General features: G+C 51.0%; 1 protein-coding gene across 3 annotated transcripts; it reads left to right on the plus strand.

Moving 5' to 3' along the window:
* The first annotated feature begins 484 nt into the window (after positions 1–484).
* ocrl (OCRL inositol polyphosphate-5-phosphatase) lies at positions 485–25,300 on the plus strand. Of its 3 annotated transcripts, none has more exons than XM_069193790.1 (24): positions 485–1,179; positions 2,372–2,451; positions 6,101–6,192; positions 6,817–6,855; positions 7,881–7,994; positions 9,491–9,676; positions 10,083–10,329; positions 10,806–10,973; positions 11,817–11,918; positions 12,720–12,834; positions 13,194–13,310; positions 13,536–13,717; positions 14,288–14,399; positions 15,049–15,158; positions 15,765–15,900; positions 16,513–16,623; positions 16,836–17,001; positions 17,869–18,104; positions 19,454–19,477; positions 20,405–20,524; positions 20,640–20,724; positions 21,122–21,249; positions 21,554–21,665; positions 22,217–25,300. In XM_069193790.1, the coding sequence occupies exons 1-24, from the start codon at positions 1,132–1,134 to the stop codon at positions 22,339–22,341; spliced, it is 2,955 nt and encodes a 984-aa protein (XP_069049891.1). In that variant the 5' UTR covers positions 485–1,131; the 3' UTR covers positions 22,342–25,300. The 3 variants fall into 3 exon arrangements, with proteins under 3 accessions (XP_069049891.1, XP_069049892.1, XP_069049893.1); XM_069193791.1 differs by having other exon boundaries at positions 10,809–10,973; XM_069193792.1 differs by lacking the exon at positions 19,454–19,477.
* The last annotated feature ends 1,449 nt before the right edge of the window (positions 25,301–26,749 follow it).

Here is a 26,749-nt window from a genome sequence, read left to right on the forward strand (position 1 = left end):
ATAGTCTTGGATGACAGCAGCAAAAATTCGTGGAAATATGCCCCACGAAGAAAACTCCATCGCTGGTCAGCTGGTCGAAAGAAAACCGATAAAATAACCTGGACTTGACTTGAGGCGACCTCACCTCTTTTGCTGACATTATTAACATGTAATAGGTTTATTCCATGCTGAAAAAAAGAAGAAAGAGAACACAACGTTTCGGCCGTGGAGCCTTCTTCAGGTGTCAAGGTTTGACACCTGAAGAAGGCTCCACGGCCGAAACGTTGTGTTCTCTTTCTTCTTTTTTTCAGCATGAAATAAACCTATTACTTGTTCCTTTGCAGCCTACGCATGCTGACGCAGCTACCCACCTGCATTATTAACATGTGCATTTCTTTAAAGAAAACAGTAATCAGGAATTTATCTTTCTTTAACCGTGTCAGAAATTAAACCTGGGGAGCACAGCCCCTTCTGTAACTCGGGGAGACGCCGATTTTGTGCGCGTCTCTTTGACGCGGCCCGTAACGTAAGACAGGGTCTTCCCAGCCGGTAGAGGGCAGTAAGTTTCGGAAATGGGGGTATATTCTTGCAGCCGCACCGCCAGGACTCTTTCTGTCGCTCGGCCGTTTTAATCCGGCTCCAGTTTCCAGGTAAAGCGCAGCTGTCGAGTGGGAGCGGAGGCGCTGGAGCCGGGGCCTGGGAGAGTCTGAGTGCGCCGCGGTGTCGAATAGGGGGCGCAGCCGAGGACATGCGACTTCTCGCCGGCGAGGGCTGCAAGACAACACTGACCTCCGGGGCAGCCAGAGCGGGTTACAGACACGACCCAGTCCGCGGACTGCGGGAGCCTCGGGATTAGTTTTCTTGGCGAGGGGGAAGATCGGGTTGTGTTACTCCGGCCCTGCTCCCGGGACACAGGTATTGTGAGCGAGGTTGGTCGGACCTCGGAAGGCACCGTGCGCCTGGTAACCCCGAGCAGGAGACCGAGAGCCCCGGCTTGTCGGCTCTGCCAGACCCCGGTCTCCAGCATTTCATTACCATTCCTCCTGGAGGAGCAGACTGCGGGGGAGGAGTGTGCCACAAATAAATACGGGACCTGGGGAAAGAAAAGAAAATACGGCCGAGCTGTGACCATCATCACACCCTTAGTCGCTGATGGAGACGTCTTCAGCATTCGGACTCTGCAAAAGCCAATGTATTGCAATATCCTTTCATTTCTGTACTTTTTTGTTTTCCGAGTATTTCCTGCCTCAGAAATACCATGCGTCTTCGTGTTAGTGAGGGAGGCACGCAAGTTGTGATAATATGCAGCGCAGGTGACTTACGCCGGACACTTTACGTCCCGTTTAGAAATGTCAATATATCTCTTAATCGTTCTTTAAAGAAAGGGGAACAAAAAGAACGGTGCTTTTATATGTCGAACCGCATTGAAATATGTGAAGGTGATGTTCAATAGTCATAATCCAGCCGTAGAAACAGCTTGATCACACGAATCGTTGAGTTTGTGGGCATCACCCCCGGTGCAGTGTTGACAGGCACCCACGCAAGCAGGCCGGCTTGGACCCAGAGTCAGTCAATCTGTCTTGCAGCAGCCCTTGAGGGGGTGTGTTTGATACGCCCTTGTGTCCTTATCTCTCTCCCCGCCGTCTTCAAAGGCCGCACGAACCTGGCAGTGAAAATCAATCTCCGTGCACGCAGTGTAGGTTTATTGGTCATGTGCGACATCCTGACGGGCTGTAAAGCGCAGGTAGGCTCGGGGTCAGAGTGCTCTTCCCTACGGTCCGCCCTGTGTCGTTTGAAAGGAGATCTCCGACATTGACAGGGTCTGCACACGTTATGACGAAAGGCATGAGTTAGGACGGCTGTGGCGCGCTGCAGTGTCACCGTGAGCGTTTTCATTCAAGGTTGGTTTGTGTTCAAAAACGTGTGGCTAGGTCTGTGATCAGTGTTTACCGTTGATCCCGAAAACGTGTACCGGTGGGACGCGGGAAAGCGTGTGTAGGCACGGCCGCGGATTTGTACATGGCTGGAGAAAACGTGAGGAATTTTGTTTTTTGGCGTTAATAAAAATGTTCCGATTGCCAGAACCCTTTAAAAATACATTACCTGCAGGAATAGACGCGGGCAGTCTTTGTTCTCGTCGCTGGTGTCGCGGGGTCGCCCGGGGCTGGTGGTGGGTGACTTGCAGATGTGTGCGGTTTCCAGCTCTGGCGCTGTGGTTTGGTTGCAAGGATGAGGCGTACTGCTAGTCTCCTCCTTATCGCTCTGGCACGCTGAAGAGGTTAGTGCCTCATTTGTGTGAGGCTCAGGACAAGAGACATGAGGTAGCAATGCCCCATGCCTCCTCCTCCTCCTTCCCCACCCTCAGCCCTGCCTCCTTAACCTGCCGCCTCACACCGTGAAAGCCCAGGAGGTCAGAGGTGGACAGAAGGAGCCCAGGCTCCTCTCCCTCATCGAGTCCGCAGGGGAGTACAAGTAAGTATCTTCTCCTCTCCGTGCTGCCTCATGCAGGCCTGGTCTCCAGTGTGGAAGCAGAGTCTCCGCGAACCTGAACAGAGCCAGGCGCCGTCTGGCCCAAACCGGCTGGCTGGCTGGCTGGGACAGTAGAGAGGCGGCGCTCCACGCGCTGTCCTCGTCGCCATTCCTGTGTTCTTGTCCTGTTTCTCCGAGGGTGTGTGCTCTGGGCCCAGGAGTACGCATTGCACTTTGGCACCTGTGACAGTGCAGTAGCTTTCTGGTGCTGCCGGCTGCAGAAGTCTGCGAGTGTAAAACTCGGCTTCAGGGTACACTTCCAGCAGTAAAGCACCACCTTCAGGGGCTCGGCGGGCACAGGCCTTCCCGAGGGTCTTCTTGCTAGTGAGGCTGTGTGGGAATTGAAATGCATTCCTCCACTTTGTCACGGCTTCATCCAGTGGTGGGGGAGCTGGAGCCTGTCCCAGCAGGCAACAGGGGCAGGGTAGGGCACGGCCTGGGTGCGACGCCAGCCTGTCACAGGGCACACACTCACACAAGGGCCAGCCTTGCCAGAAGCCAATTAACCCACCAGCATGTCTTTCGACGTGTGATCCAAACCCGGGGAGAACGTCCGAACTCCACACAGACGGCACCCCAGGGCCGGAACCGGACCCTGGCCCCCGGTGCTTCAAGGCAGCAGTGCGTCTCACTCTGCCATTGTCCTGCCCGAAAGAAACATCTGTATTTTCCATTCTGAAAAGGCTTTGGGATAGAATATTGCTTGGTTGTCAGGTGCGCTGAGACACGCAGGACAGAGCAGCACCGTTTCTGCTCACTCGTTTGTTTTTAGGGGATTACAGTTCCAGCCAGCCAAGAAGCTGGGCTCATGACTTTGTTGACTCATGCAGACAGATGTTCACTCAGTTTCCATGTAATATAAGCGATTGACAGCGTCTCGGTTTTTTTTCTTTGCGAACGGCACGAGACTGGTGTGGGCTGTCATTCTGCATCACAGGGCGATGTGTGGGCAGTGCTGTAGGCGGAGTGCCATCCCCTCCCCTAGTGCACTGTGCTCACAGATAGAATAAAATGTTATCTCCAATAATAATATACTAACTAGGGCCTTTTATCAATTTGGTCTGCTGAATGCTGTCTGAAAAGAGGCCTTTGTTGTCAAGTGTGCTCATGGGCTCTTGTACAACTTGAGACCCGTAACTGTGTGGCTTTCGTGGCACAGATGACATGCAAATGGAGTGATTGTATTGCTTGCAGAAGACCTGTGTCCTTGACCTGTTCCCTGTTCTGGGGGCCCTGGTGTCCCTGCCCTGTTTCAGAGTCCTGCTGCACACCATCTCTCTCCTGATGGAGGGAGGTATTAGTAGGCATTGTGGTTTAATGCATGCCTTAAACCTTTCTCCCACTGCGATCGCGACGGCTTTGTGCTTTGCTATTGTCCTTACTTTTCCGATGGCTGCAAAAGCCGGGATGTTTTAAGTTATCCATCAGCCTCGAAAAAAGGTCACGAACATGAAGAGGGCATTCAGCCCCTTTTCCCAGTTTGACTGCTGGGAGTTCAGGGTTCTGGGGGTCTCCTCAAGTTGGTTCCCAAAAGAATCCAGGGTATCAGCTTCACCAACATGGCTGGGGAGCTTGTTCGAGATTTCCAAAATCTTTTGTGTGCAACTTACCTGTTCTGAACGCACTCCCCTTCAGATGATATTTTTAGGAAGTTTCTTCAGTTCTGTTAGGCAGTGTTGTTTTATCTCTGCGTTCCTCTGTCTTAAGTTAAGGACCTGTATTAAAATTAAGCTATCATCGAAATGTTGCAACAGCACGACTGCAAGACAGTCTGTGAGGTGCCACAGGTTTGCCTTTTGTAAACCGTCTTCCTTGTGTGGATGTTAAGAGACAGTTTTAGTATTCATGTTTTCAGCATCAAAAGGTGCAGTGAGTGTGGTGCAGAGGTACAGAATGATCCACTAATTGTGTGCACCAGACCAGTCGGTGAGGAGTCCCAGGTGTGATGATCGGGACAGGAGTGTCTGGTTGGTACAGTATGTCATTGGTAGTGATTGATGCCACCTTGACTGCGCAGTTCTGCATTGATCTTGACCGGAGCCCCGCCTGTTGCTTTTCCTGCAGGATTCATCCTGGTTCGATACAGAACATCCTCATTTGTAACAGTGATTTTTTGCGAGATGGGGGCATACCATTTATACTTCGGAATAGAGACCAGTGAACAGGCACGTGCTTGTCCAGAATTTCCTGAACAGGAATGGACCAGAATCACACAGTAGACCAGCTGGTGATCATACCTGTTGCTGACAGATACTGAACAGCATAATAAGCACAATTTGCTTATTTGTGATAAAATGTGGACCTGCTATAGAAATTATTTTCCTGATACCTTTGTGAACTTGTTGCGGTTCTTGGTGGTTTATTTTGCTGTGCGGTTGATGTGCTTTATGTGGTTTAAGAGAAAGGCAGGCTGAGTTGCAGCGAACTCCGGTGTCAGGAACTCCTGCTGCGGTCTGTAGTAGGGGTCTCTTGGGCTTAGTATCCCTTTCAGAGCCTTGCAGGGTCAGACCAGGCTCACATGCTTACAACCCTTCAGCTGCATTGGAGCTGTGCTAATCCGCTGCTCTAGGAGAGCGAACTGTCCTGCAGTGAGGCTCTGGGAAGCTCATTTAGGTCGCAAGAGACTTGCATCTGAGCCCCTGCACAGAAGAGGAACATGAATAGTGGGACAACCTGACTCTCTTGCGCCTTCTCACACGAGCCCCACGGGCTGTTTCACAGGCAAGACCGAGGGTAGAAGAGGTGTGGCGCTTGTTTCCGGTGTGCGCGGGGATTCACCCCGGTCTGGCACCGCAGGCGCGCTAGTGTCCTGTACTGAAGGGGGTAACGGCCAGCGGGGTGAGCCTGTTCGCTTGGCTCTTGTCGGAGAGGGTGAAGCGGAGTTGCCTGGAATGACGCCAGCAGAAGACTTTCACTTCGATCCAGCCCTCTTCGCCAGCGAGGCCGCGGGGGGGCGGAGTGGTGACCTGGCTGTCTGACGCGGGGCTGGCTCCCTTGTGTACCTTACAGTCTTGGCTGACGCAAACCTATTGTTAGGTGTGGCAGTGAGATCCCGTTCAGTACCAATTAAGTCATAAACTAAAAGAAAACTCTGTTTCGCAAACATTTGATAGATTGGGTAGTGCTGTCAGTTTCCCTTTTCTCCTTTTTTAATGGGTTGTGTGTTGCTGCCTTTTAGCGTTGGTTGAATTTCCCGAACAGTCAGGAAAGTCGTTGTTTCGGCACAGCCGCGTGTACACAAGTCCTCTGTGGCTGCACACCTATAAGAGCACAGTCCGGCGTGGGTGTGTCAATGCCAGGGACCTGGTGGCAGTCTCGTCTGTCAACCTGTGATCGGAGGGGACTTTCAACAGGATGTGGTATTTACTTATCGCCCAAAGGCGTGCGCGTTACAGCACAGTATAAACTGTGCAAGCGAAAGAGAAACCTGAAATTCAACAGGAAAGTGAGACAAGTGATACAAATCTCTTTTGTACATCTCTTTACCTTTTGTGCACTAATTGAAAACCAGATATCAACAGTAGACTGTGATGTGTGTGTGAGAATATCTGATTTTTGCAGTTATGTCAATGTAGGTCTGAATTTCTTGCAGGTTAGATGTTTTAGCAAATCCCGAAGCAGTGGTGAACTGTCCTGTACCTCAGCTCTCCATACCGATCAACAGTCGCTTTCACCTGGTGCAAGGTATGTTCGTCTGCGCACTGTCCGGTGGCAAGGCCCTGTGTGAAGATAGGAGGCACAGAAAGACACTGCTTTAAGCAATCTTGAATTTGAAGGTGTGTCCAGCCGAAAGAGTGCTGCAGAGCTGAGAGGGTCAGGAGTGAACCCATGAATGCATTGCAGCCGAATCTCCCACAGCCGTCGCTGGGAAGAAAGTCTAGTTATTGACTTTGGAGAGCAGAGAACAGGATGTTCGTTGACAAAAGAGCAACCCAGGCAGAAAGATCTGCTCATGTTAAAGACCACAGCAATTTTGAGAGGGAGGTGCAACTAGGAATGCTTCAAGCAACACGGTACAAAAAACCCCATCTGCCTTACCCACAGGTGCAGTCAGTATGGGAACTCCAGTGTCTTGGTATTCTTTACTCCTCCCAGAGAAAGCTTTTGTCTTTTCCCAGGGGTTCTGCTCCCTGTTGGTAACACTACATCTTTGTCTGCTGGGCTTGCAAAACCTCTTCTGGATCTGGAGAGGACGGCCTTGCCACATGTTCAAGAGTTGTTTAGTTCACGTGGAGAGGAGAGCTGTGGCAGACTTTCTCTGTGCTGGTTGACTGTGCATTGACCTCCCTGCGTGTGTCTTGGTTTCAGAAGCAGAGGAGGCACTTCTCATTGACATCCCAGTGAATTGTGAGTATCGTTTTGTGAGGAATAAATGCTTGCCATTCTAATCGGCGCTATTAAGATGTGCTGTTTTTCTGTCCGTTACTTTTGATGAGTTTGCTTTAATGAAAACTCACAGATCAAGATGTACCAGCACTCTGTATTTCTTTCCTTTTGTGTTTGAAAACTATGAGCTGAAAGTTGGATAGCAGGTGTGTAGCTCTTGAGTGTCCTCCAGGGCACTGGTATGGGGTTGTATGGCTCTTTCACAGGGCCTCGCGTGGATGCGTGTGCAGTTAGGTCATCAGTTACGCACAAAACATAGGATGCAAATCAAAACTAAAGGGGAGACCGACTGAGGATGGGAGGCACTTCTTCATGCCAAGGGCTGTGGGAGACAGAAACTAGCAACCCAGCCACATTATCAAAGCTCATAGTCTGGTTTCCTTCAGTAAATGGCTGGAAGAGATATTCAGATCAGTCTCCTACGACCAATCGAATGAAGGGGATGGACCAGATGGCCTCCTCTCATGCACACTGTGAATGGTCTTATGTTCAGATCTTTTTTCCCTAGCAAAGACAGGTCTCCTGTACTGTTGACTAACTTCTCCAGCATGCACGATGGCATGGAAGGATTTGCTCACTTGGGCAGGAAGTTACAGTGTCTGCCAGGCTGCTGTAAAACGTGCTTTAGTGCTAACAGTAAGGTAAATCGCTGTATATTAAATTAGCCATTATTTGTATTCTTCTGTTTTAGGAAGTCATTCTCGAAAGTCTGTCCAGCAGTCTTTAACGGACGTGTGTTCTGCAGGTGCTTAAATGTTAGTATATTGGAGACAAGGAGGGTGTGCGATGTGGGGGTTGGACAGTTTGACAGCTTATCATCCTGAGTTTCACAGTCCATGCTCTAATTTGCATGTGCCCCGTGCTTATTTGCAGGAGAGGTGTGGCCCTTGACCAGACAGAGCCTCTCTGTGGGCTGCAGGCTGGTGCTCTTGGCCTGCAGAGCAGGGATGGTGTCAAGCTGGTCCTTCTGTCCTTGTGCCCCGCAGCCTCGTGTCGGATCCGGGTGCGAGGGGAGCGTGCTCCAGAGCTGCTGCTGGAGCTGCTGGACGATGACCGGAGCCAGGCCTTCCTGTCGCAGGTCAAAGCGGTCAAGCAGCAAGGTAGGACCGGCGCGTCGAGAGGCGGTCCTCCCGGCTTAGCACTGACCCCGGGGTGAAACAAAACACTGAAGTTCGTGTCGTCCCTTTCCCGTTTTTAGTTTCTTCTTGAATTGAGGGTTTTTGGGGAAGTTAGCCTTGTAGCTGTTGTGATTATCCAAGCGAATTGAATAAATGGCTTGAAATAAAAAAAATACATACCACTATCACGTGGTCCAATGTTGGTTTTCTTAAAAGTTTGGAATCGCAGGTTGCCCGATATTCTTATATCCAGATTATGAGCTGGCTTTGCGGCTGCAGCCCCTGCTCCGCTGGGGGAGGAGGAGCTGTAATCGTGGTGCGTTGCGAGCTGCAGGGTGGCGTGTAGGAGCGCCCCTCGCTGCGGACACGCACGCGCCCCCCGGCAGGAGGGCACGGGAGTCGCCCTTCGCCGGGAAGGCCAACCGAGCCCCAATCCCAGCCCTGCCCTGGTGGTGCTCAGCGAATCGTGGGTCGCCGCTTAGGAAGCTGCAGGCCTGCCTTGGCTTCTCACCTGAGTGAGAACAGGGCGCCCCTGGCTCTGTGTGCACCCCCAAAGTCAGGGCAGGACAATGGAGCTCTCAAGCCAATAGGGGAGTACTGGGATACGGCTCTGTGTGCACCCCCAAAGTCAAGGCAGGACCATGGGGCTCCCGAGCCAATGAGAGACCGCCGGGCTTTGCGTACCCCCCTCGTGCACCCCTCCGTGCCGTGAGCGAGCACCTTAGCAGGAATCCCTCTTTCCTGGGCACAGGCTGCTGTCGGGCAGCAGGGCTCAGGTCGCGTGTCTCAGGCAAAGAGCCGGTTGTTCCTGTTGTGCTGATGTTGACTCCTGGTTGCCGTGGACAACAGGCGAGGGGTGAACACGGCTCTCGTACAGCGAGCTGCTCTGCGCCTCCTTCTGGGACTGGTCCGACCAGGGAGCAGAGCTTCCTAAGTGTTTTGCACAAACGATTTCTATTTCTGGATTTCCGCGAGCTGGGTAGAGTGAGAGATTAAGAGTCTGGTTTCAGGAAAAGTAAAAGTGTGAACTAGGCTATTCCGAGTATCTTCCTCTCCCCTTCTCAGAATGATTCTTTGTTTTTTCAAGTTGCTTTTCGACTTTCCCCAGAGTATTTGTGTCTTTGATGAGGCTTCCTTTGCTTGAGGTTATCAGAATGGTGGTGGTGGTATAATAGGCTGTGTCTGTTGTTGAAATGTGTCACTGGTGTTACATTACAGACCTCTTTGGTTTGTTCATATCACTGATTGCCCTTTTCTCTGTCTTTAATGGAGTTTATGCACAAGCAGTTAATGTGTGTTAGAATTAAATTTTAAGTCTTTTTGCTTAATCCTGGAAAGTTTGTCATTACTTTTATACAGTATACAGTAGTGTGGCTGTGTTCTTTGTTGTCGGTGTTGTGTGTTTGTGGGTCAGAGGAGTGTGGCTGTGTGTTCCGTTGTCGGTGTTGTGTGTTCAGTGTCGGCGGTGTGTGTTTCAGTGGTCTCCAGGAGCCAGCCCCCAGTGAAGATGGACCCCTCCGCTCCAGTATCAGATAAGGTCCAGGTGCCCAGGCCTGCTCAGAACAACACTAACAGACTGGCCAGCGTACAGCCCGCTGCGCCCAGCACCCACGGCGTGAGGACCACCAATTCACTGCCTCACAAACCTGACCCCTTCACCACAGGTACTGTTCTCTTGGTCAGTATTGATGCATCACGTGGCCTGTGGCTTGGTGCACCTGCTTCAGGCTCCAGACATTTGAAAGGAATAGGACTGATGCCTTATATATTTGACACCAGGATTGCGTAGTGTTGCAGCATCCCATGACATGCTCTCAGGCTGTTTCCATTACCCAGTGCTTGTTCTTCTGCTACCAGTAGGATGCTGTGAATCCTTCATGAACGTAAATAGGGTACCAGCGGTCAGCCTGACTTCGCTAAAGCAGTATTAATTTACTCTTAATCATGTTCTGGATAAATATCATAGTATTAGAAACATTATCACATTGTTGTGCTCCTGTAGCAGCTAGATCTGTTCAGGTTCTTGAGCCCTGCTTCATGCTTGTGGGTTTGCCCTGCTGCGTTCACCAGATCCCCGAGGTCCCTCTCAATCCCTGGCGTCCGATTTCGGCTTTGAAGAGAGTTTTGCGACCGCGTTGAAGATGGAGGAGAAGAACAATCAGCAGAACCGCCTGGGCGCCCCCCGGGAACCCCCCCCAGTCCCGCCCCTCCCGCCGCGGAGGAGCTCCAACCCTCCGAGCTCCGGCCCGGCCCCCAGGGACAGACCTCAGCCTGCGCAAGCGAGAGATGGGCCCCCTGGGAACGCTGCGAGCAAGGAGTGAGTGCTACAGCTGTTCTTATTCGCTGGCCTGACTCATTCCGGAATACCTGACTCATTCCAGAATACCTGCCGAGATGTGTTTTGACCATAAAGCAGTTGTAGACGGTCCTCAGTGCAGTGCGTAGCGTGAGTTTGCCTTAGGTCCTTGATCATCAGTGCACCCTTGTGAAAGATTCATTATTGGATTATTTTGGGGTTTTTTTGTCCGTGACTTTATTGTGCTGATCTGGAAACATACAAGATAATTATATTTCCTGCTTTTCCCAGTGGAAAGAGTATTTTTAATCCATTTAAGTGACATCTGTCATGGACATTTTGACTTTCCCAGAAACGGAATCGCAGTTCAGAGTTAAAAAGGAAGAAACGTACGGGCATGGACTCCACATTCTTGTTTTGACTGCGTTAGAGTTGCTTTTTGTGTGAGAGCTGTCTGTGGTAAGAAGTGCTCTTCTGGGGCCCTACTGTGCTTGCAGCAGTTCCAGGTTCCCAGGTGAGAGGTCTCAGGCGTGGAATGACAGCCCCACCCACATGTCCAGCACCATGCGGCACATGTTTACCAGCTCCGCGGGGCAACGGGAGGGCCTGATCAAGCACCGGCTGGTGAAGAAGGAGAAGGAGTATGTGGACTTTCAGAACTTCAGGTGAGACCCGCTGAGCCCAGAGATGGGTCTGATTCCCCAAGGGCAGAGTGGGACAGGCGAGACGTGCTGAGCCCAGAGACAGGACTGGTTCCCCAAGGGCAGAGTGGGACAGGCGAGACGTGCTGAGCCCAGAGACGGGTCTGGTTCCTCAAGGGCAGAGTGGGACAGGCGAGACGTGCTGAGCCCAGAGACGGGTCTGGTTCCCCAAGGGCAGAGTGGGACAGGCGAGACGTGCTGAGCCCAGAGACGGGACTGGTTCCTCAAGGGCAGAGTGGGACAGGCGAGACGTGCTGAGCCCAGAGACGGGACTGGTTCCTCAAGGGCAGAGTGGGACAGGCGAGACGTGCTGAGCCCAGAGACGGGACTGGTTCCCCAAGGGCAGAGTGGGACAGGCGAGACGTGCTGAGCCCAGAGACAGGACTGGTTCCTCAAGGGCAGAGTGGGACAGGCGAGACGTGCTGACCCCAGAGACGGGTCTGGTTCCCCAAGGGCAGAGTGGGACAGGCGAGACGTGCTGAGCCCAGAGACGGGTCTGGTTCCCCAAGGGCAGAGTGGGACAGGCGAGACGTGCTGAGCCCAGAGACGGGACTGGTTCCCCAAGGGCAGAGTGGGACAGGCGAGACGTGCTGAGCCCAGAGACGGGTCTGGTTCCCCAAGGGCAGAGTGGGACAGGCGAGACGTGCTGAGCCCAGAGACGGGTCTGGTTCCTCAAGGGCAGAGTGGGACAGGCGACACGTGCTGAGCCCAGAGACAGGTCTGGTTCCTCAAGGGCAGAGCAGCGCAGGCCTCGCTCAGTTGTTTTCAGGTGTGTGGCCGCGTGACTCGGTTTGCTCTCCGGTCCAGGTTCTTCACTGGGACGTGGAACGTGAATGGCCAGTACCCCGACAGTGGACTGGAGCCCTGGCTGAGCTGTGACCAGGAGCCCCCAGATTTTTATGCTATTGGGTGAGTGTCTGAACGAGAGAACAGGTAACACTCAGTACCTGGTACTAAAGGGTCGTTTCAGCCAGTTTTTCCTGTGAAAGGCATCATGGGCTGTCGGTGTTGGCTGTTGGCTGACAACTTTTCAGTTGATTTCTTACAAGTTTGCTACAGACTATTCTGTTTTTGCCAAGCAGCACCTAGTGCTGTAGGTGTGTGTTTGATCTGAGCTGAGTAAAACCGGGTGTGATTAAATGTTATAGCTTCTTTGCAGCTATAACATTAGAGTATATAATAGAAATAGAGTGTTTCAGCATGATGCACACATGTGCTTTTAGATTTTAATGTAGTATCGGTTGTTTTCAAAGAATCTTGGAGTTATGTGCTTAGTTATGATACGATTCCTAGAATTAATTTAATCTTGATAAAAATCAAGAGCAAAGTCTTTTTAGAACTGAGTATTTCAAGCAGATTTTGCTTTAACTGATGTTTTTTAAAAAAGGAAGCAAAAACACAAACATCCTGAACCAAAGAGATGTTCCAGGAAAAGATCACCCTTTCTGAACGTGACCTGTCCTACGCCGAATCAGTTGACATGCTTTAACTACCATAATTCCACTTTTCCAGTAATGCCATTTCATTTGCAAAATTTATCTTGCTCATTCTATTGAATGCCTGACTGTCTCTCATCTGACCGCGTCGTGTCACAAGGTTCCTCCGTGCGGAATGCCAGCCGTCCGGCCGTGCTGGGCTGGTGAAGTGGTGATTGGTGGGGTTGTTGGAGCTGGCCTGCTTCTCCTCTCATGTGACTCCTCTGTCTCCCAGTTTCCAGGAGCTGGACCTCAGCACAGAGGCCTTCTTGTATTTAGACTCTTCCAAAGAACAGCCCTGGGTGGACTCAGTGGAGAGGAGCTTGCACCCAAAAGCCAAGTACAAAAGAGTGAGTGCAGACCCAGTAACCAACAAGTATTTTGTACTTAACAAGATTTTTGTAATGATGTAAAGGCACGCCTTGTGTGCACTGTTATTTAAGTGTTTTGAAATGTTTCAAACATTTTAGTCTTAAACAACATACTCTATTTTAGTACCTGATTTGTATTGCATTTCATGTCCAGGTCATCAGTCATTTGATTTTTGTCAATTATTTTTCATGGCATAAAAATGCTGGCCCTAGTCATAACCTGGTATGGCCTGTGACTCTTAGGTGTGCTTTGCCACTGTGGGAGGCAGTATCCCAGAATACCTCGGGAGAGCTCATGGTTCAAATCCTCCCCCCTCCCCCCTCCAATTGCTTTCCAGATCCGCCAGATCCGCCTGGTGGGAATGATGCTGTTGATCTACAGCAAGAAGGAGCACAAGAACCACATCCGAGAGGTGGTGGTCGAGTCTGTGGGAACTGGCATTATGGGGAAAATGGTATGGTGTCCCGCTGTTTCTCAATCCATCGCCTTGTTGTGCTTATTGCTCTGCATGGTGGAGCCGGGAGGATTACAGGTTACGTAATGAAGTTAATCACCTCACAGGCCTGACGCTCATGCTATCTGCAATGAAATGGTAACTGCATGCTGATATTCTGGGCTAGTTTAGGCGCTCTCCTGCGAGGGTAGGGACGATGAGCCCCGCTGTGCTTCCGGGTTTCAGGGCAACAAAGGGGGCGTGGCGGTGAGGTTCGTGTTCCACAACACCAGCTTCTGCATCGTGAACTCGCACCTGGCGGCCCACGTGGAAGACTTCGAGCGCCGCAACCAGGACTACAAGGACATCTGCGCCAGAATGAGCTTTCACCTCCAGGACTGCCCGCCGTGTAGCATCGTGAAGCACGAGTGAGTTGCGCCGGGCTCTGGATGAGGAGCGCCAGTTGAACGAGACATTAAAAAAGCTAACAATTTGGAGCCGCCTGGTCCCCCCCTTGTTTGTTGTCATTGCTGTATCCTTGTGTAGGTAGTGGAACCACTGAGGCAGTGTATGTAACCCTGGTCCTGGAGGGTCTAGGTTTTAAAGCTGTAATTGGTCAGTGAGCACCCATCTGCAGTTTCTTTTCTCCCCCTAATGAAGGAATAGGCTGATCCAGTTGTAGTCTCTCAGTGCTCAGATGGAATCAAATGCTGAACACCGTTCGGCGCTCCAGAACTAGGGTTGCATTTGCTCTGCACTGTTGATATTCCCTTTCAGTGCATCTGCTGCTTTAGTTTAGCATCTGCAGCTGTGCAAAGGGCATAAACTCTGCTTGCAGAGAGAGTTCTTGTGTAACTGTTGGGTTGTCCTTTGTAGCCAGGCGCACTCCTTGCCTCACTCGCTTTTGTTGCGAGTTCGTTTTTGCATGGCCTGCAAGCGATGGCGCTGAGCAACTCCCAACATCTGTGACGTGCCCTTGTTAATGTTGTTCCCCTCAGCGTGGTGATCTGGCTGGGCGACCTCAACTACCGGCTCTTTCTGTACGATGCAGCTGAAGTTAAAGCACTAATTGCACAGAGGGATTTAAAGAAGCTGCAGGAATACGACCAGGTGGGAGACCTGCAGTGGAGGATTCACTAGTTCGGTCAGGGTTGCTTTCTTGGGTTCTGGGTTTGTGATTGAGTGTCTGTATGGTGTGCGGTTCTTAGTGCTTTGCCAGTTGACTGTTAGAGCTTCCACACGTCCACATCCTGTATGTTCTTTGTTCTGCAGACTTTGGACACAGACAGCTTCTCTAATTAGGTTACTGTGACTGTTGCATATTAACACTGTCAATTGTACTTCTGCAAATTCAGAAAACACAGTTTTGCAAATGCTCTGTATTGCCCACAGCCACTGTGCACTGCGAAACCACTGAAAATCTGTCAGTCCGCTGAAAATTCGATAACGGATATAGTCTGAATGACCTTATTTTTGGTGTTAATGAAATTCAGAGTCTTACTAATTTGTTTTTTATCTGATGAAAATTCACACGTGTTTTATTTGGTAGTCTAGTTAATGGCAGATGTATCCTGTCCAGTTCTTTATGCTTTTTAGATTCAGAAACAATTTTGTTCCTTTATAAGTAAAGCTAATAAATGTTTGTTTGACAAAGGAAGCTTCCTAAGTGACCTCTTGTGAAAGTGGAGTAAAGCTTGTGTGATTGATGATCCTTCGGGCCTGAATGTCAGAAGGTCTCTCTGCTTTTCCTTTTGTTTAGCTCAATATCCAAAGACAGACGAAGAGAGCTTTCACTGACTTCCTGGAGGGAGAGATCAAATTCATACCGACGTACAAATACGATGCCAAAACGGACAGATGGGACTCCAGGTCTGTGTCTGTGCTCGCTGCCAGCGCTTTATCCCGGGGGTTTCTCCGCTAGGTAGCGAGAGGTTTCAAGAGAGAAGAGGAGTCCTCTCTCTGGGAGCAGGGCTGCGGTCGTGAAGCAGGGCGCGTGGTGGGGGAGTCGCAGGCACGCAGAGGTGTCTCCAGCACACCAGCAGAGCTCTTGCCACCACTCGCTGCGTCACTGATCTGAACGTGTGTTAACGGTGTTTGGGGAGAAGATCTTCCCTGACGCAGCGAATGACGTGGTTGGTTTCAGGGAGACTATGATTCGAAACAAGTTGATGACGCTATGCATGTCTTTGTGTTTTTATGAGTTATAGGCATGTTAATTGTCTATACACCTGTCTGGACAGCATGCTGGGAACATATCTCAAGCTAACGACATTATTTTTATGGATATACGGGAGGGAAGCACTCTTAACGTATTGTCCCAATCCCGACTCCTCCATTGATTTGTATGGGAAAAGCCTCCCTTTTTAAGTCTCATGGGCCAAATGTCCGCTCTTTTGTTCCCGAACCCCCCCCCCATCCACACACGCGTCGCTCCGTGCTGCGCCGCCCCGATCCCGGGTCTGCTCCGTTCCGCAGTGGGAAGTGCCGCGTGCCGGCCTGGTGTGACCGGATCCTGTGGAGGGGGAGCAGCGTGACGCAGCTCCAGTACCGGAGCCACATGGAGCTGCAGACCAGCGACCACAAGCCCGTCAGCTCGCTCTTCAACGTTGGGGTAGGAGCTGCTCTGCCCTCCCGCCTCTCTTCTGGAAAGCACTGTAGCTCAAGAAGAAGACCTAGAACAAGATCGTGTGAAAGTTGTAAAATGATATTGATATTTTTTGTGCGTACTGAAGATGACATATTTAAAGGAAAACAGTGTATTTAAAGAATCTTAGAATTCCTTATTGCTGATGGAAATGCTCACAGTGCTCAAAGGCCATTTAGGTGTGCTCACATCGCCTTAAGTCCTCTTTTGGTAGTTTGTGCATGCTGTGCCGGGTCACTCTGCATAGGGCCTGAAGCTTTGTCTGTCACGTTTCATGACAAATCCTGAAATTCCACGTAACGGCAGCAAAATTAGAGTTGCGTTTGTGGACCGTCCACGTGCAAAAGCCCACTTCTGTACAGTGTACCTCTGCTGCCGGCTGCAGCTGACCATCAGACCTCGGCAAGCAGGAGAGATGTTGGAGGTGCGAGAGGGCTGCGGCTGATCTGTCTCAATGTTGAACGGGACGGGAATGGGATTATGGTTTTGCTTGTTGCTCAATTACGGGAAAAGCCAGGTGTGAAATATAGGAAGGAGCTTTTTGTAGGGATGGGCACTCATGTGCTTCTCTGTCGGCAGGTGAAGGTGGTGAACGAGCAGCGCCACAAGAAGGTCTTTGAAGAGATCGTGCGCTTGCTGGACAGGATGGAGAACGACTTCCTGCCGTCCTTATCGCTGAGTCGGAGGGAGGTGAGGCTCGTGCGCTCTCGAGAGTCTGGCGCGGCTGTTTCTCTGCCTTTCGCTTTGTGCCGGGGAGAGCTCGCGCCGAGCCCTCTTGTGTAGAGAGTCGGAGGCTGCGTTGGCCGCTTTTAGCGTTTGTCGATTCCCTCGCCCCGCGCGGCTCGGACACGGTGGCCCGGTGAGGCCCCCCCTTCAGCCCCGCATTGCTCTCTCCTCCGCAGTTCGTGTTCGAGAGCGTGAAGTTCCGGCAGCTGCAGAAGCAGCCCTTCCTCATCACCAACGACGGCCAGGTCCCCTGTCAGTTCGCCTTCATCCCCAAGCTGAACGACACGCAGTACTGCAAGCCCTGGCTGCGGGCGGACCCCTGCGACGGCATCCTGGAGCCCAGTGAGTCCGCGGCCGCGGCCTGTGCTTTCTCTCGCTGCCGAGCTAAAAAAAAACCAAAATGGAAACGCGGTGCAAGAGGATGTGTTTCTGCTTTCTGTTTGAGGTTTATTAATTCAAGAGCAACCACGGACTGAAAGGGGAACGGCGAAGCTATTTTCATATTTCAGGGTTAGAAAGAATCGGTATGGATGAGTGAATTTCGAACAAATTTACAACAAAAGTAAAATGCACACGGTAACTTGTAAAACCTCCAATTTACTTCACAAAATAGGCGAAATTTCCAGGTTTTCACGGACCATATTCTGTGATTCAGAACGAGGCAACGAAACTCCCGGTGAGGTGAAGTGGCCCTATGACACTGTAAACAAGCAGGCTTGTGAGCCCATCTCTTCTCATCCAGTAGAAATAGTGCTCTTGACTTGGATGTGGTTTTGCTGATAAATGGAACGTGTTAACTCTGCACACGGATCACATTGGAAATTGCTGCGGTGAAATGTCTGCTGCACAACCTGTACTTATTCGCTCGTGCATCACAGTACATTAGTCACTACGGTGACTAGTGAGCAGGAAGGGCCGCTTCACATCACACTCTGTGGGATCTCTCGTTCTCGCACGTGGGCCAGACCAGGAGTTTGAGACAACATGGCGAGTTACGGTACCTTCATAAAGTTTGCAATTTCGTGCTTGCTTCTATACTGTCGATGTATTTATTTTGTTACCAAGATCTAGTAACCGGTCTGACTGCGGGGGGGGACTGCAGCTTTTCTTGGAGCTGCACCCCTCACCTTTCTGGGGCCCTGCCGGGGTCTCGCCGAGCTGCCTGTCGCTCTGCCTGTCGGTTAACCGCGGCCCCCTGTGCTTCCGCAGACGAGACGCTGGAGATCTTCCTGGAGGTGTACGTCAGCAAGGACTCGGTGACCATGCTGAACTCCGGCGAGGACACCATCGAGGACATCCTGGTGCTGCACCTGGACCGCGGGAAGGACTACTTCATCACCATCGGGGGCAACTACCTGCCCAGCTGCTTCGGCACCTCGCTGGAGACGCTGTGCCGCATGAGGAAGCCCATCCGAGAGATCCCCATCACCAAGCTCATCGACCTGGTGAGCCCCGCCGCCCCCAGAGCGCTCGGCCCTGCTCCGCCTGTGAATGTGGAGGGCCGGGGTACAAAAGAGTAGAAAGCTGGGAGCGTGTGTTGGTAGGCACACTGCAGCTGGGAGGCGGGCGAGGACCGGACGCACACGTGTGCCGGGCGGGCGAGGCTGTTGTGAGGTGAGCAGCCCAGCGCCCAGCAGTCCAGGGGGGAGGCATTGTTGTGATGGACTTGCATAGCTCTGGGTGATAAATAGGGGTTAATGTAGGAACTAAACTCAGGCTCTCTTGTTGCCCCTGTGGGGGAGAACACAGAGGTCGCACACAAGAGGGGGCTCGCTCCCTTCTGCCTGTGTGCTTGGCAGGAGCTACATGAGAACCTCGCTTCCAGGAGTTGCCTGTTGAAAGAAGCCAGGGTATCCCGGGGGACCACACGGTTGGACAGCTTGTTCCAGCCTCCCCCAGCCCAGGAGCTCTCTTGTCCCTTCTTTTCTTCAGCGTTACGTGCATCAGGCTTTCCATCCGTCTGTAACTGCCGGCCGCAGCAGGGGAGGGACGTGCAGAAGTCCCTGGCTCTGCACGAGCTAGCTGAACTGCGGAGGCATGCACGAGTGATTTTGATGAGGAAGTTGAGGTATTTTTAGAAAGTAGTTGCTGATTTCAGCTGTTGCACTTCTTTGCGAGGGATCCTTAACGGCGCAGTGGAAGAGGGACCTGGGAGACATCCCCTGCTTTGTGTCTCTGCCGAAGTGAGCCCTTAGAAATGGGAGAGGACCTGGCTGCATAATGAAGTTGTTGAAAAGGGGATGGAGCTGCAGAGATATTTTTGCAGTGGGTAGTCAGTTCTGTCTGCCTGCAGGTCTTGTGCAGGGCGGTGACATACATCTACATACTTCCTTATGCCTGGAGTGCAGGTTCTGTAAGACGTTGCACAATGTTTCCTTTACCATGCCCTGAGGTTTCTTAGCTCAGCGCACTTGTTGGCGGCTGACGTCTGCCTCAGTGTGAAGCAGCTATGCGTTGAATAACCACCACACGTTTTTAGATTCTTATCTTTATTCCTCTGTTTCTGCTTAGTTGATTTTCAGTGTGAATGTTTAATAAAAGCTGTCCTTTTACCGTCTTAAAAGCTGTCTTTTCTGTCCTGAACTTCAGATTTAGAGCTGCACTTCTCCATTTAATGTGTGTGTGTGTGCGCGCTTTTAAATGAAGAGCGCTTCACAGTCTTTGTTTTCAGAATGAGGATCTTCTGTCTTTCTGCGAATCAATCTGATTTTGATTTTTTTCTTCTCTTGTTTTCCCCTCTCCCTCCCTTGATCGCTGTCGATCACTCCCTGTGTCTGCGCTGCTCGGTGCTCAGGGAGAAGATAGCTGTCTGGAGAAGGTAAACGCTCGATGCCTCAGTGTGTGTGCTGGCACGAGCCCTGTGTTCTGAGGCGCCAGGCCTCTCGGGCTCAGCAGCCCTGCCAGTGCAGGGGGTCCCAGTCGACTGCTCTTCACCTGCAGTGACCAGCTTGTGCGAGAGATCCGAACCTCTCAATAGAGTTTTTGTTGGTTGTTTGAATTTAAACACCCAGTTTGAATGGCACTGGACCCCATTTTAAAAAACAAATTCACCTAAATTTAGAGTTTAACCCTGCCAGATGAATTGCTAATTAATTAATAATAACAAGTTTAGCCAAAAAGCAAGGAGTCTCTCTCTTGTTCCATTGGGCGGTTCTGCCTGTTCCTCTCCCTCCCTCTGGTTTCTTGGTAAGAATTGCGTCTCCTTGCTGTGTAGTTCTTCTCTGGCAGCGCTGTCAGCTCTTGTAAGCGCGTGGCGTGGGGTCCTCTCGTTATCCACTCAGGATGCGTTTTGCTAACTGCAGTATGTTCTCTAATAACTTTTGAGCTCAGGATCTGGGAGTAAAAGCCATGTTCTTCCTCAAGGTCATATTATGTTAGTAAATACTTCTTTGAAGCCAGCCCCTGTGTTAGTCAGACAGCTTATCAGTCTTTCCTACTCAAGTTTCCTTTGACTTAGTAACCCTGTCACAACAGACTGTTTGTGTTCCCTGCATTGGCGAATCCCTGGGTTTCCATGTACAGAGCTTGGAAATGTACAGTAAGCAAACTATGAAAACTGGGCTTTTCCAAATTGCAGATCTTTTTTTTTTAATTATTGTTTTGTTCAGTTTCTGGTCCAGGAAAGACCAGAAAATCAACATCTTGGCAAAAAATTATAAGGCATATCAGAACTTCAGCTATAGAAATAGAAGACCTTTGTGCTACGCGCCTCTGAAATGGGTGAATTGTCCTTGTATTGAATCAGGAGAGGACTCGAGTCAGCCACCTCCTCGTGGACAACGCCGAGACGGAAGACAAGCCACTGAAGATTCCCAAGGAAGTGTGGCTGCTTGTAGACCATCTGTTCACCAAGGCCTGTCAACAGGTCAGTCCGCCCAGCGCCGTAGCGTCCACGCTCTCGCTGGTGTGCACAAGTTAGGCACTGAGGCACAGGCATTGACAAATAGAGTAACTCTCTCCTGTGGCTGTTTCGATTCCAGGAGGATCTCTTCCAGACGCCTGGGATGCAGGAAGAACTGCAGAACATCATTGATTGTCTAGACACCAGCATTCCCGACACCATCCGTATCCTTTTAAATGGATCTGCGATGGGAACGTCCTGTCCTGCTCCCCGGGCTCGCAAAGGGAAGGAAACGGAGAAAGTAGCGGGTTGTAGATTTTACCTGGAAGACCCGATAATGACCATTTCTAGCTCCGAAGCTGTAGTATTGCTTTTGTGGAAAACGCCCTTAAAGAGTCTATCCCGTTACGGTTTCTTAAAACCCACAAATAGCAGAACTAGAATCTTTTAACACAGGGGTTTGGTTCCATCTGGTTGAACGCCTTGCAAGCCTGCTCTGCCCTGTGCATGTTTTTGCTGCAGGAGGTTGTTAATTGAGCTGGATTGCTCGTAGGAGCGCTCGGAGCGCTGTTCTTCTCTTCTGGGCTCTGTGTGTCAAGCTCCCTAACGGACCTCAACCAGCTGGCAGCAACCACTCGGTGGCCGAGGCCCTGCTCATTTTCCTGGAGGCCCTGCCGGAGCCGGTGGTCTGTTACGAGCTGTACCAGCGGTGCCTGGACTGCTCCCACGACAGCCGTTTCTGCCGCCAGGTGAGTTCCTGCCCGCGCGGGACGTCCCGCCTGGGGCTCCACCTGAACCCCAGAGGGCCTTTCGCTCGACACGGCACGTTCTTCTCTCCTCGTCGGCGAAATAAGCTGTGTGTCTGCCAGGCACTCTTGCAGCAAAGGTGGTTTAATCATGTCTGGGATTTCTGTTAGTGGATATCTTATCTCCTGGAGGAGATTTTCAAAACGTTTGTTGCAGGCTGCACATACTGCGGGTTAGCTCATCAAACGCTTTAGGCAAGTTGTTCTGACTTTTTTGTTTTTGTTCTGTTCTTCTGCTCAATTGTAGCTGATCTCCCAGCTGCCTCGAGCTCACCGCAATGTTTTCCGGTACCTCCTGGCGTTCCTGCGAGAGCTGCTGAAGTACTCGCAGCACAACAACCTCACTGCCAGTCTGATCGGTGAGTATGGTCGTCCCCGGAGTGCCACCACACTGCCTCCTCGCGCACGCAGGCCGGCTGCTTGCCCTGAGCGTCTCCTCTCAGCGGTCTGCGAGCGCTGCACTCTTAACTTCAGACTCATTTAGCGAGTATTTTCCTCTGCAACGTATATTGCGGTTTTCTTGAAGATTTCCCAGAATTCAGGGTTGGACATTCTAAAAATGAGCGTCTTCATTTTCATGAATTAAAAAAAAAAATCGTTCTGGGGGGCCAGATCTTATCAGCTGTGTCTAGCGGAGGCCCGTGATCCAAGACTGTTGGCCGATGGGCCCAGGGGGACAAGCTGAAAGTGAAGTCTCAGCCAGCCAGATCAGCCTGAGCTCTCGTGGTGCGAGGGTGTCTTGATACGTGGTCCAGGCACGGTCTCGGGCAGTCCCTAATATGAGTAAAATGAACGGAAATATGTTTTTTCCCCTTGAGCTGGTGCCGTTATGTCATCAGTGGAAGAGGTTTTAAGTAGAAGAGTAATCGGAGGTGGAGGCTCGACTCTTTTGTTTCTCTTCCCTGCACAGCCACGCTGTTTGCCAGTCTTCTCATCCGGCCTCCCCCGAACCTCATAGGCAAGCAGACGCAGCAGGACCGTCAGAAAGCCATAGACTTCATCCTGGGCTTTCTCATGGGCGGCGACGACGAGTGAGGGCGCCTGGGGTCGGGGGTCACCCCCAGCCTCCGTGCAGCGGCAGCGGCGCCGTGGTGGAGCGGAGCTGGGCGAAGGCCAGCCGGCTGCCGCTGGGGCCTGCTGGTCGTGGGCCGGGCACTGGGCAGGGAACCGCAGAGCAGGAAGAAGGCTGGGTCCCCCTCTCCACACACGTACCCCTGTATGGTCCCAACATGACCGCTGTGGTGCACCTGGAGACGACGTAGCGCCCCGATTCTCATCCGTTCCACTCCGGCAGCATCACTTCCACTGTTCCTGGTCTCTCCCTGCTCCCTGAGGCCTGTTTCTCAATGCTAGGTGACCATCCACAGTTTAAACAGCCACCGGAGCCTATAAAGGTTTTAAATCAATGCCATTGCATTGCCACCTTTATACAGAGCTGTGGCAGTGGTTTGCATCACTTCGAAACCTCAAACACTTCCCCTGTCCTTGGAGTCAAATCCGCTCGATTGCATTAAATCCATCTTCCCAGTTCTGTGTGGAAGGTTGGGTGCCCATTTTGTGCCAAAGGTTCCTGATCTGTTGAGTCTGAATGTGTATATAAATGCCCATAAGTAAAAACACCATAATATTACACTAAAGCCATCACACTAAAGCTGGTGCCTTCTGCACCGAGGGTTCGTGCTGCTCATCTGTATCGGGGTGCAGAAAAACTGAGTTTCTCGAAGAACTCGAAGGAACTGCCTGTGGTCCAGCTGAGCCGGCCTTGGACAGTAGCGAGGAAACCTTCCTGGAAAAAAAAACAAACGTGGAGAATAAACTTTGGTCTTGAGGCCCTTAGAAGAAATCGAGACAATCATCTAGCGCCTGTGCAGCGAGACTCCTTGAAAGCCGCCCACCACAGAGCTGGTCTGGGCGAGAGCCGCCAGGAGCTCCTCCCAGTCCGTCGTTTCCACCCGGCCCGCTCCTCCTCTCCCGCGTCCCGTGGGTCTCGCTGAGCTGTTTCGTGTGTCGTGCTGCTGTGGATGTGGGGAGGGTGGCTGTTCCTGTCGCACTGCTGCTCAAGAAGAGGGGAGTGAGGTTCTGGGAGAGCAAAGCCGAGCGCCGGGGCGTTGGCTCGACGGCCGCATTGCGATTGCTCCGCAGAGAGCGCAGCTGTCCTGTGACTCTCCCCTGTGCTCCAGCCTCACTCTTCACGACGTCACCATTCCTGAAGCCTCCCGCCCACGTCTTTCTCGGAATATTTCCATTCCAGCTTTCTGGAAAGATGGTTGCTGAAGACCTGCCCCGTGGCGTCGACGTCTTAATCTCTGCTGCAGCCAGAGCAGCTGTTTCCTTGTCCTGCAGTGTGCTGTTGGACTGTGTTGTCACACTGTTCTGTGGTGCAAGAATGTTTTCTGTGTATATGTATGTCTTTGGGACTGAGTGGCGTGTAGATGGTACGATAAAAACATTTCGTTTACAGCTTATGTCTCCTTGTGTATGAGCACGAGAGGGCCTGGGTGAAATTCACCCTGAGCCAGGCTGTCTGGGATCTAGGAAGCTCTCGGCAGTTTCAGCAGTGATCGGCCTCTGACTGCTGAATGTGGGTTTTAATGTGAAATACAGTAATGTTCTTATCACTGACTGTATTACATCACTTTCAATTAATTTACAAAAATCTGCAAGACTATACCTATGTGAATGTCTAATGCCAAGATGGAAATACCTAGATTGTTTTAGAAACCCATTTCAGTAAAGCTCGAGATTAGACTGCGGTCTGGGAATGATTAACAGGGCCGCTAACAGGCAGTTTCCTGACTGAGGCTGTCGTGCAGAAACACTCCAGTGTCGGTCCCGTACTAGAAGCTCAACATGCACTGAAATGTATTGCGTGTACGTTTGGGGTTGGGGGTGTAAATGTTAAGGTTGAGAATTGCTTTCCAAGTGTCACAATGATGTCCTGTATGTACAGTTTGTTTTCTTCTCTTAAAAACTCTGCCCTGAAATGCAGTTAAACTGTTTCTGCAAAGGCTCTGGCTTGCAGTGTGCTGTGTGGAAGTATTTCTCTTGAGCTGTTGCGAGACGTACTGTGTTCAGCTGAACTCTTGTCGGAGACCAAAACGAGCCAGTCGTGAGCTTTGAGACAATATGACCATTCTTCTCCCATCATCTCCCACAGTCCTAAGTGGGGTCATGAGGTGGGTCATGCCAGTCTCTCATGAACAAGGCTGGGAGAGGCAGGCACCTGGCAAACTAAATGTTTTCAGCATGCTGTGAAAATCTATACCTTTATATAGTTCATATCGAAATCTGTTATTTCGAGTGCCAGGTTGCATTTTGTTCCCTGTCCCGTCTGGCTCCAACACTACCTCCCCTGGCGCATCACTCATCCTTCGGACAGTGCTATGTCCTTCCGCAGGTCTGCGTGATGGCGGTGTCCCGCGTGTTAGTGACGTCATCGTTTTCTCTCTGGTCCAGCCTGCGAGAGTCCTCCCGTGTGTGTGTGTGTGTGTCGCAAGAGCCTAAGGAGGCCAGTGCCATTACCGCCAGCCAGTCATGTTGCACCCTGCTTGCTGTTTGTTGACAGTACACCTGTCGAGCCCACGACTGGTGTGATGTGCTCTGCTGGGAGCACACCCGCTGGTGTCGCGCAGCTGTGCGGGCAGACAGACTCCTAACGAGCGCTCCTGCCCCTCGTGCTCGTGACGTTGCAGTTCGCTGCTGCAATGCAGTGGCCTTGCTGTAGTGTGCCGGGTTAGTGCCCTCAGGCTCCAAACCTCAAATCTCCCGCTCAGCCTGGGCATCTTCGCCTCGCAAGTTATTTTTAGCAGCTGCCGAGGGCACTATTTTACCCTTCAAATATTTGATTCTCTAGGTATCTGTATTGTCATTATGGTACATAATGTTTAAGAATTCACTTGCACACCTGTTGTTTTTAAATTCTTTTGTGTATCTTTTTTTTGGTACTTTTTAATTTATTTCATGGGAATAAAAGCTAAAAAAAAAACTAGAGAAACTGCCTGATTTCTGCCCCTTTTGTCTTTCTGTACCCCTCGTGCTGGAGGGGCAGTTCACTTGCTCTGGGCCGGGGAGACGGGCTCAGGAGACAGCAGCCAGGTCCACGATGGAGGCAGGTCTCTGGGCCGGCGTACTGCGGGCCCTCGGGTTGTGATTTCAGGCCCATAGGTGTAAATGCTACCTCACAAGGAGATCGTCAAGGAAGGTGCCCCTGCGGTGAGTTTCTCATGCTGGAAGGTGAAATTCCTGGGCCGTCTGGTAGCATTTCATCGCTGCGCGCGAGGGGCTGTGCAGGCGCGCGCTGAACTCACCCCCTGCGGCTCTCATCGGGCCGCTCACAGGGCCCCACACACTGTAGCTGTGAGCAGCCCTGGGGTGAAGTAGGAATAACTCCTGCCTGCACCTTTCAGCCTCGCCGCAGACAGGGACACACCTGCTGTTTGAACTTGTGGTCCAGTATGGAAGAAACAAGCTCTAATAGTGAGTGAGTGAGACCAATATCTTTTAATTGTTGACCTATACTGTATGTTCCCACTTATAGGGCTTCAACCTAACATCTGGAACTGGTTAGTTTTTCTAACAGGCTCATTTTTTGCTGTAGCTTTTAATTAAACTGCAAGCCTGTAGTTAAGACTGTCAGTCGCTTAGTTGATTGCTTTGTGCATGTTACTTAGAAACGAGATCGTCAAGCATGTACATCTAGAAAGTGCATGAAAGTCACCGTCTTACAGTCACCTTGCAGGAGGTCTGTACTGGCTTTAAGAAAATAGATTTCATGCTTTCAGAGGTCCACGCTTCCTGATAACTTACAAATTTATCCACTCTCTCCCCCACATTCCCCAGAAGAGAGTCTGCACTTGGAACTCACTGCAGGCGTACTACAGTACCTGGCGGCGCTGCCCCCTGGTGCCAGTGCAGTACAGCATGCTGCAGTGAAACAGCTGGGGCGCTGTGGTTAAGCACAATGCTTTCTAGGGTACTGAAGAAAAGGGAAAAAGTACCAGAGTACCCCACACATTTTACATAGTTAAAATCTTGAGATAATGGAAACGTGAAGAAAACATAATTGCTGTAAATGTTTTAAAAAAAAACATTTTATTGATTTAAATTTAGTTTGATTTGTTTGCATTTGATTTGCTTGCATTTGCAGTTCAGTTTGACTCAATATTATAAATATGACTAAATATGTGGGAATATATAAACAGCATATCTGTATATGTAGGTTTTTCATTTTTGACTTTATTCACACATGAAAGGCTGTTGCTTATTTTTGGCTGTTTCATGGTGCCTACCTACCAATAAAAGGTCTCTAGCAACCCTCTATAACTTCAAAGATATATACTGACCCGCTGCTCTGCAAATTCTGCCTGTGAAAATCTACTCTAAGCTCAGTTGGTTCTGTGGGCTGTCTCCCCTGCGTATCCTGACCCTGCTACATCCCTGGCTG

Source organism: Lepisosteus oculatus, chromosome 8 (assembly GCF_040954835.1).
Source record: "Lepisosteus oculatus isolate fLepOcu1 chromosome 8, fLepOcu1.hap2, whole genome shotgun sequence".
NCBI lineage: Eukaryota > Metazoa > Chordata > Actinopteri > Semionotiformes > Lepisosteidae > Lepisosteus > Lepisosteus oculatus.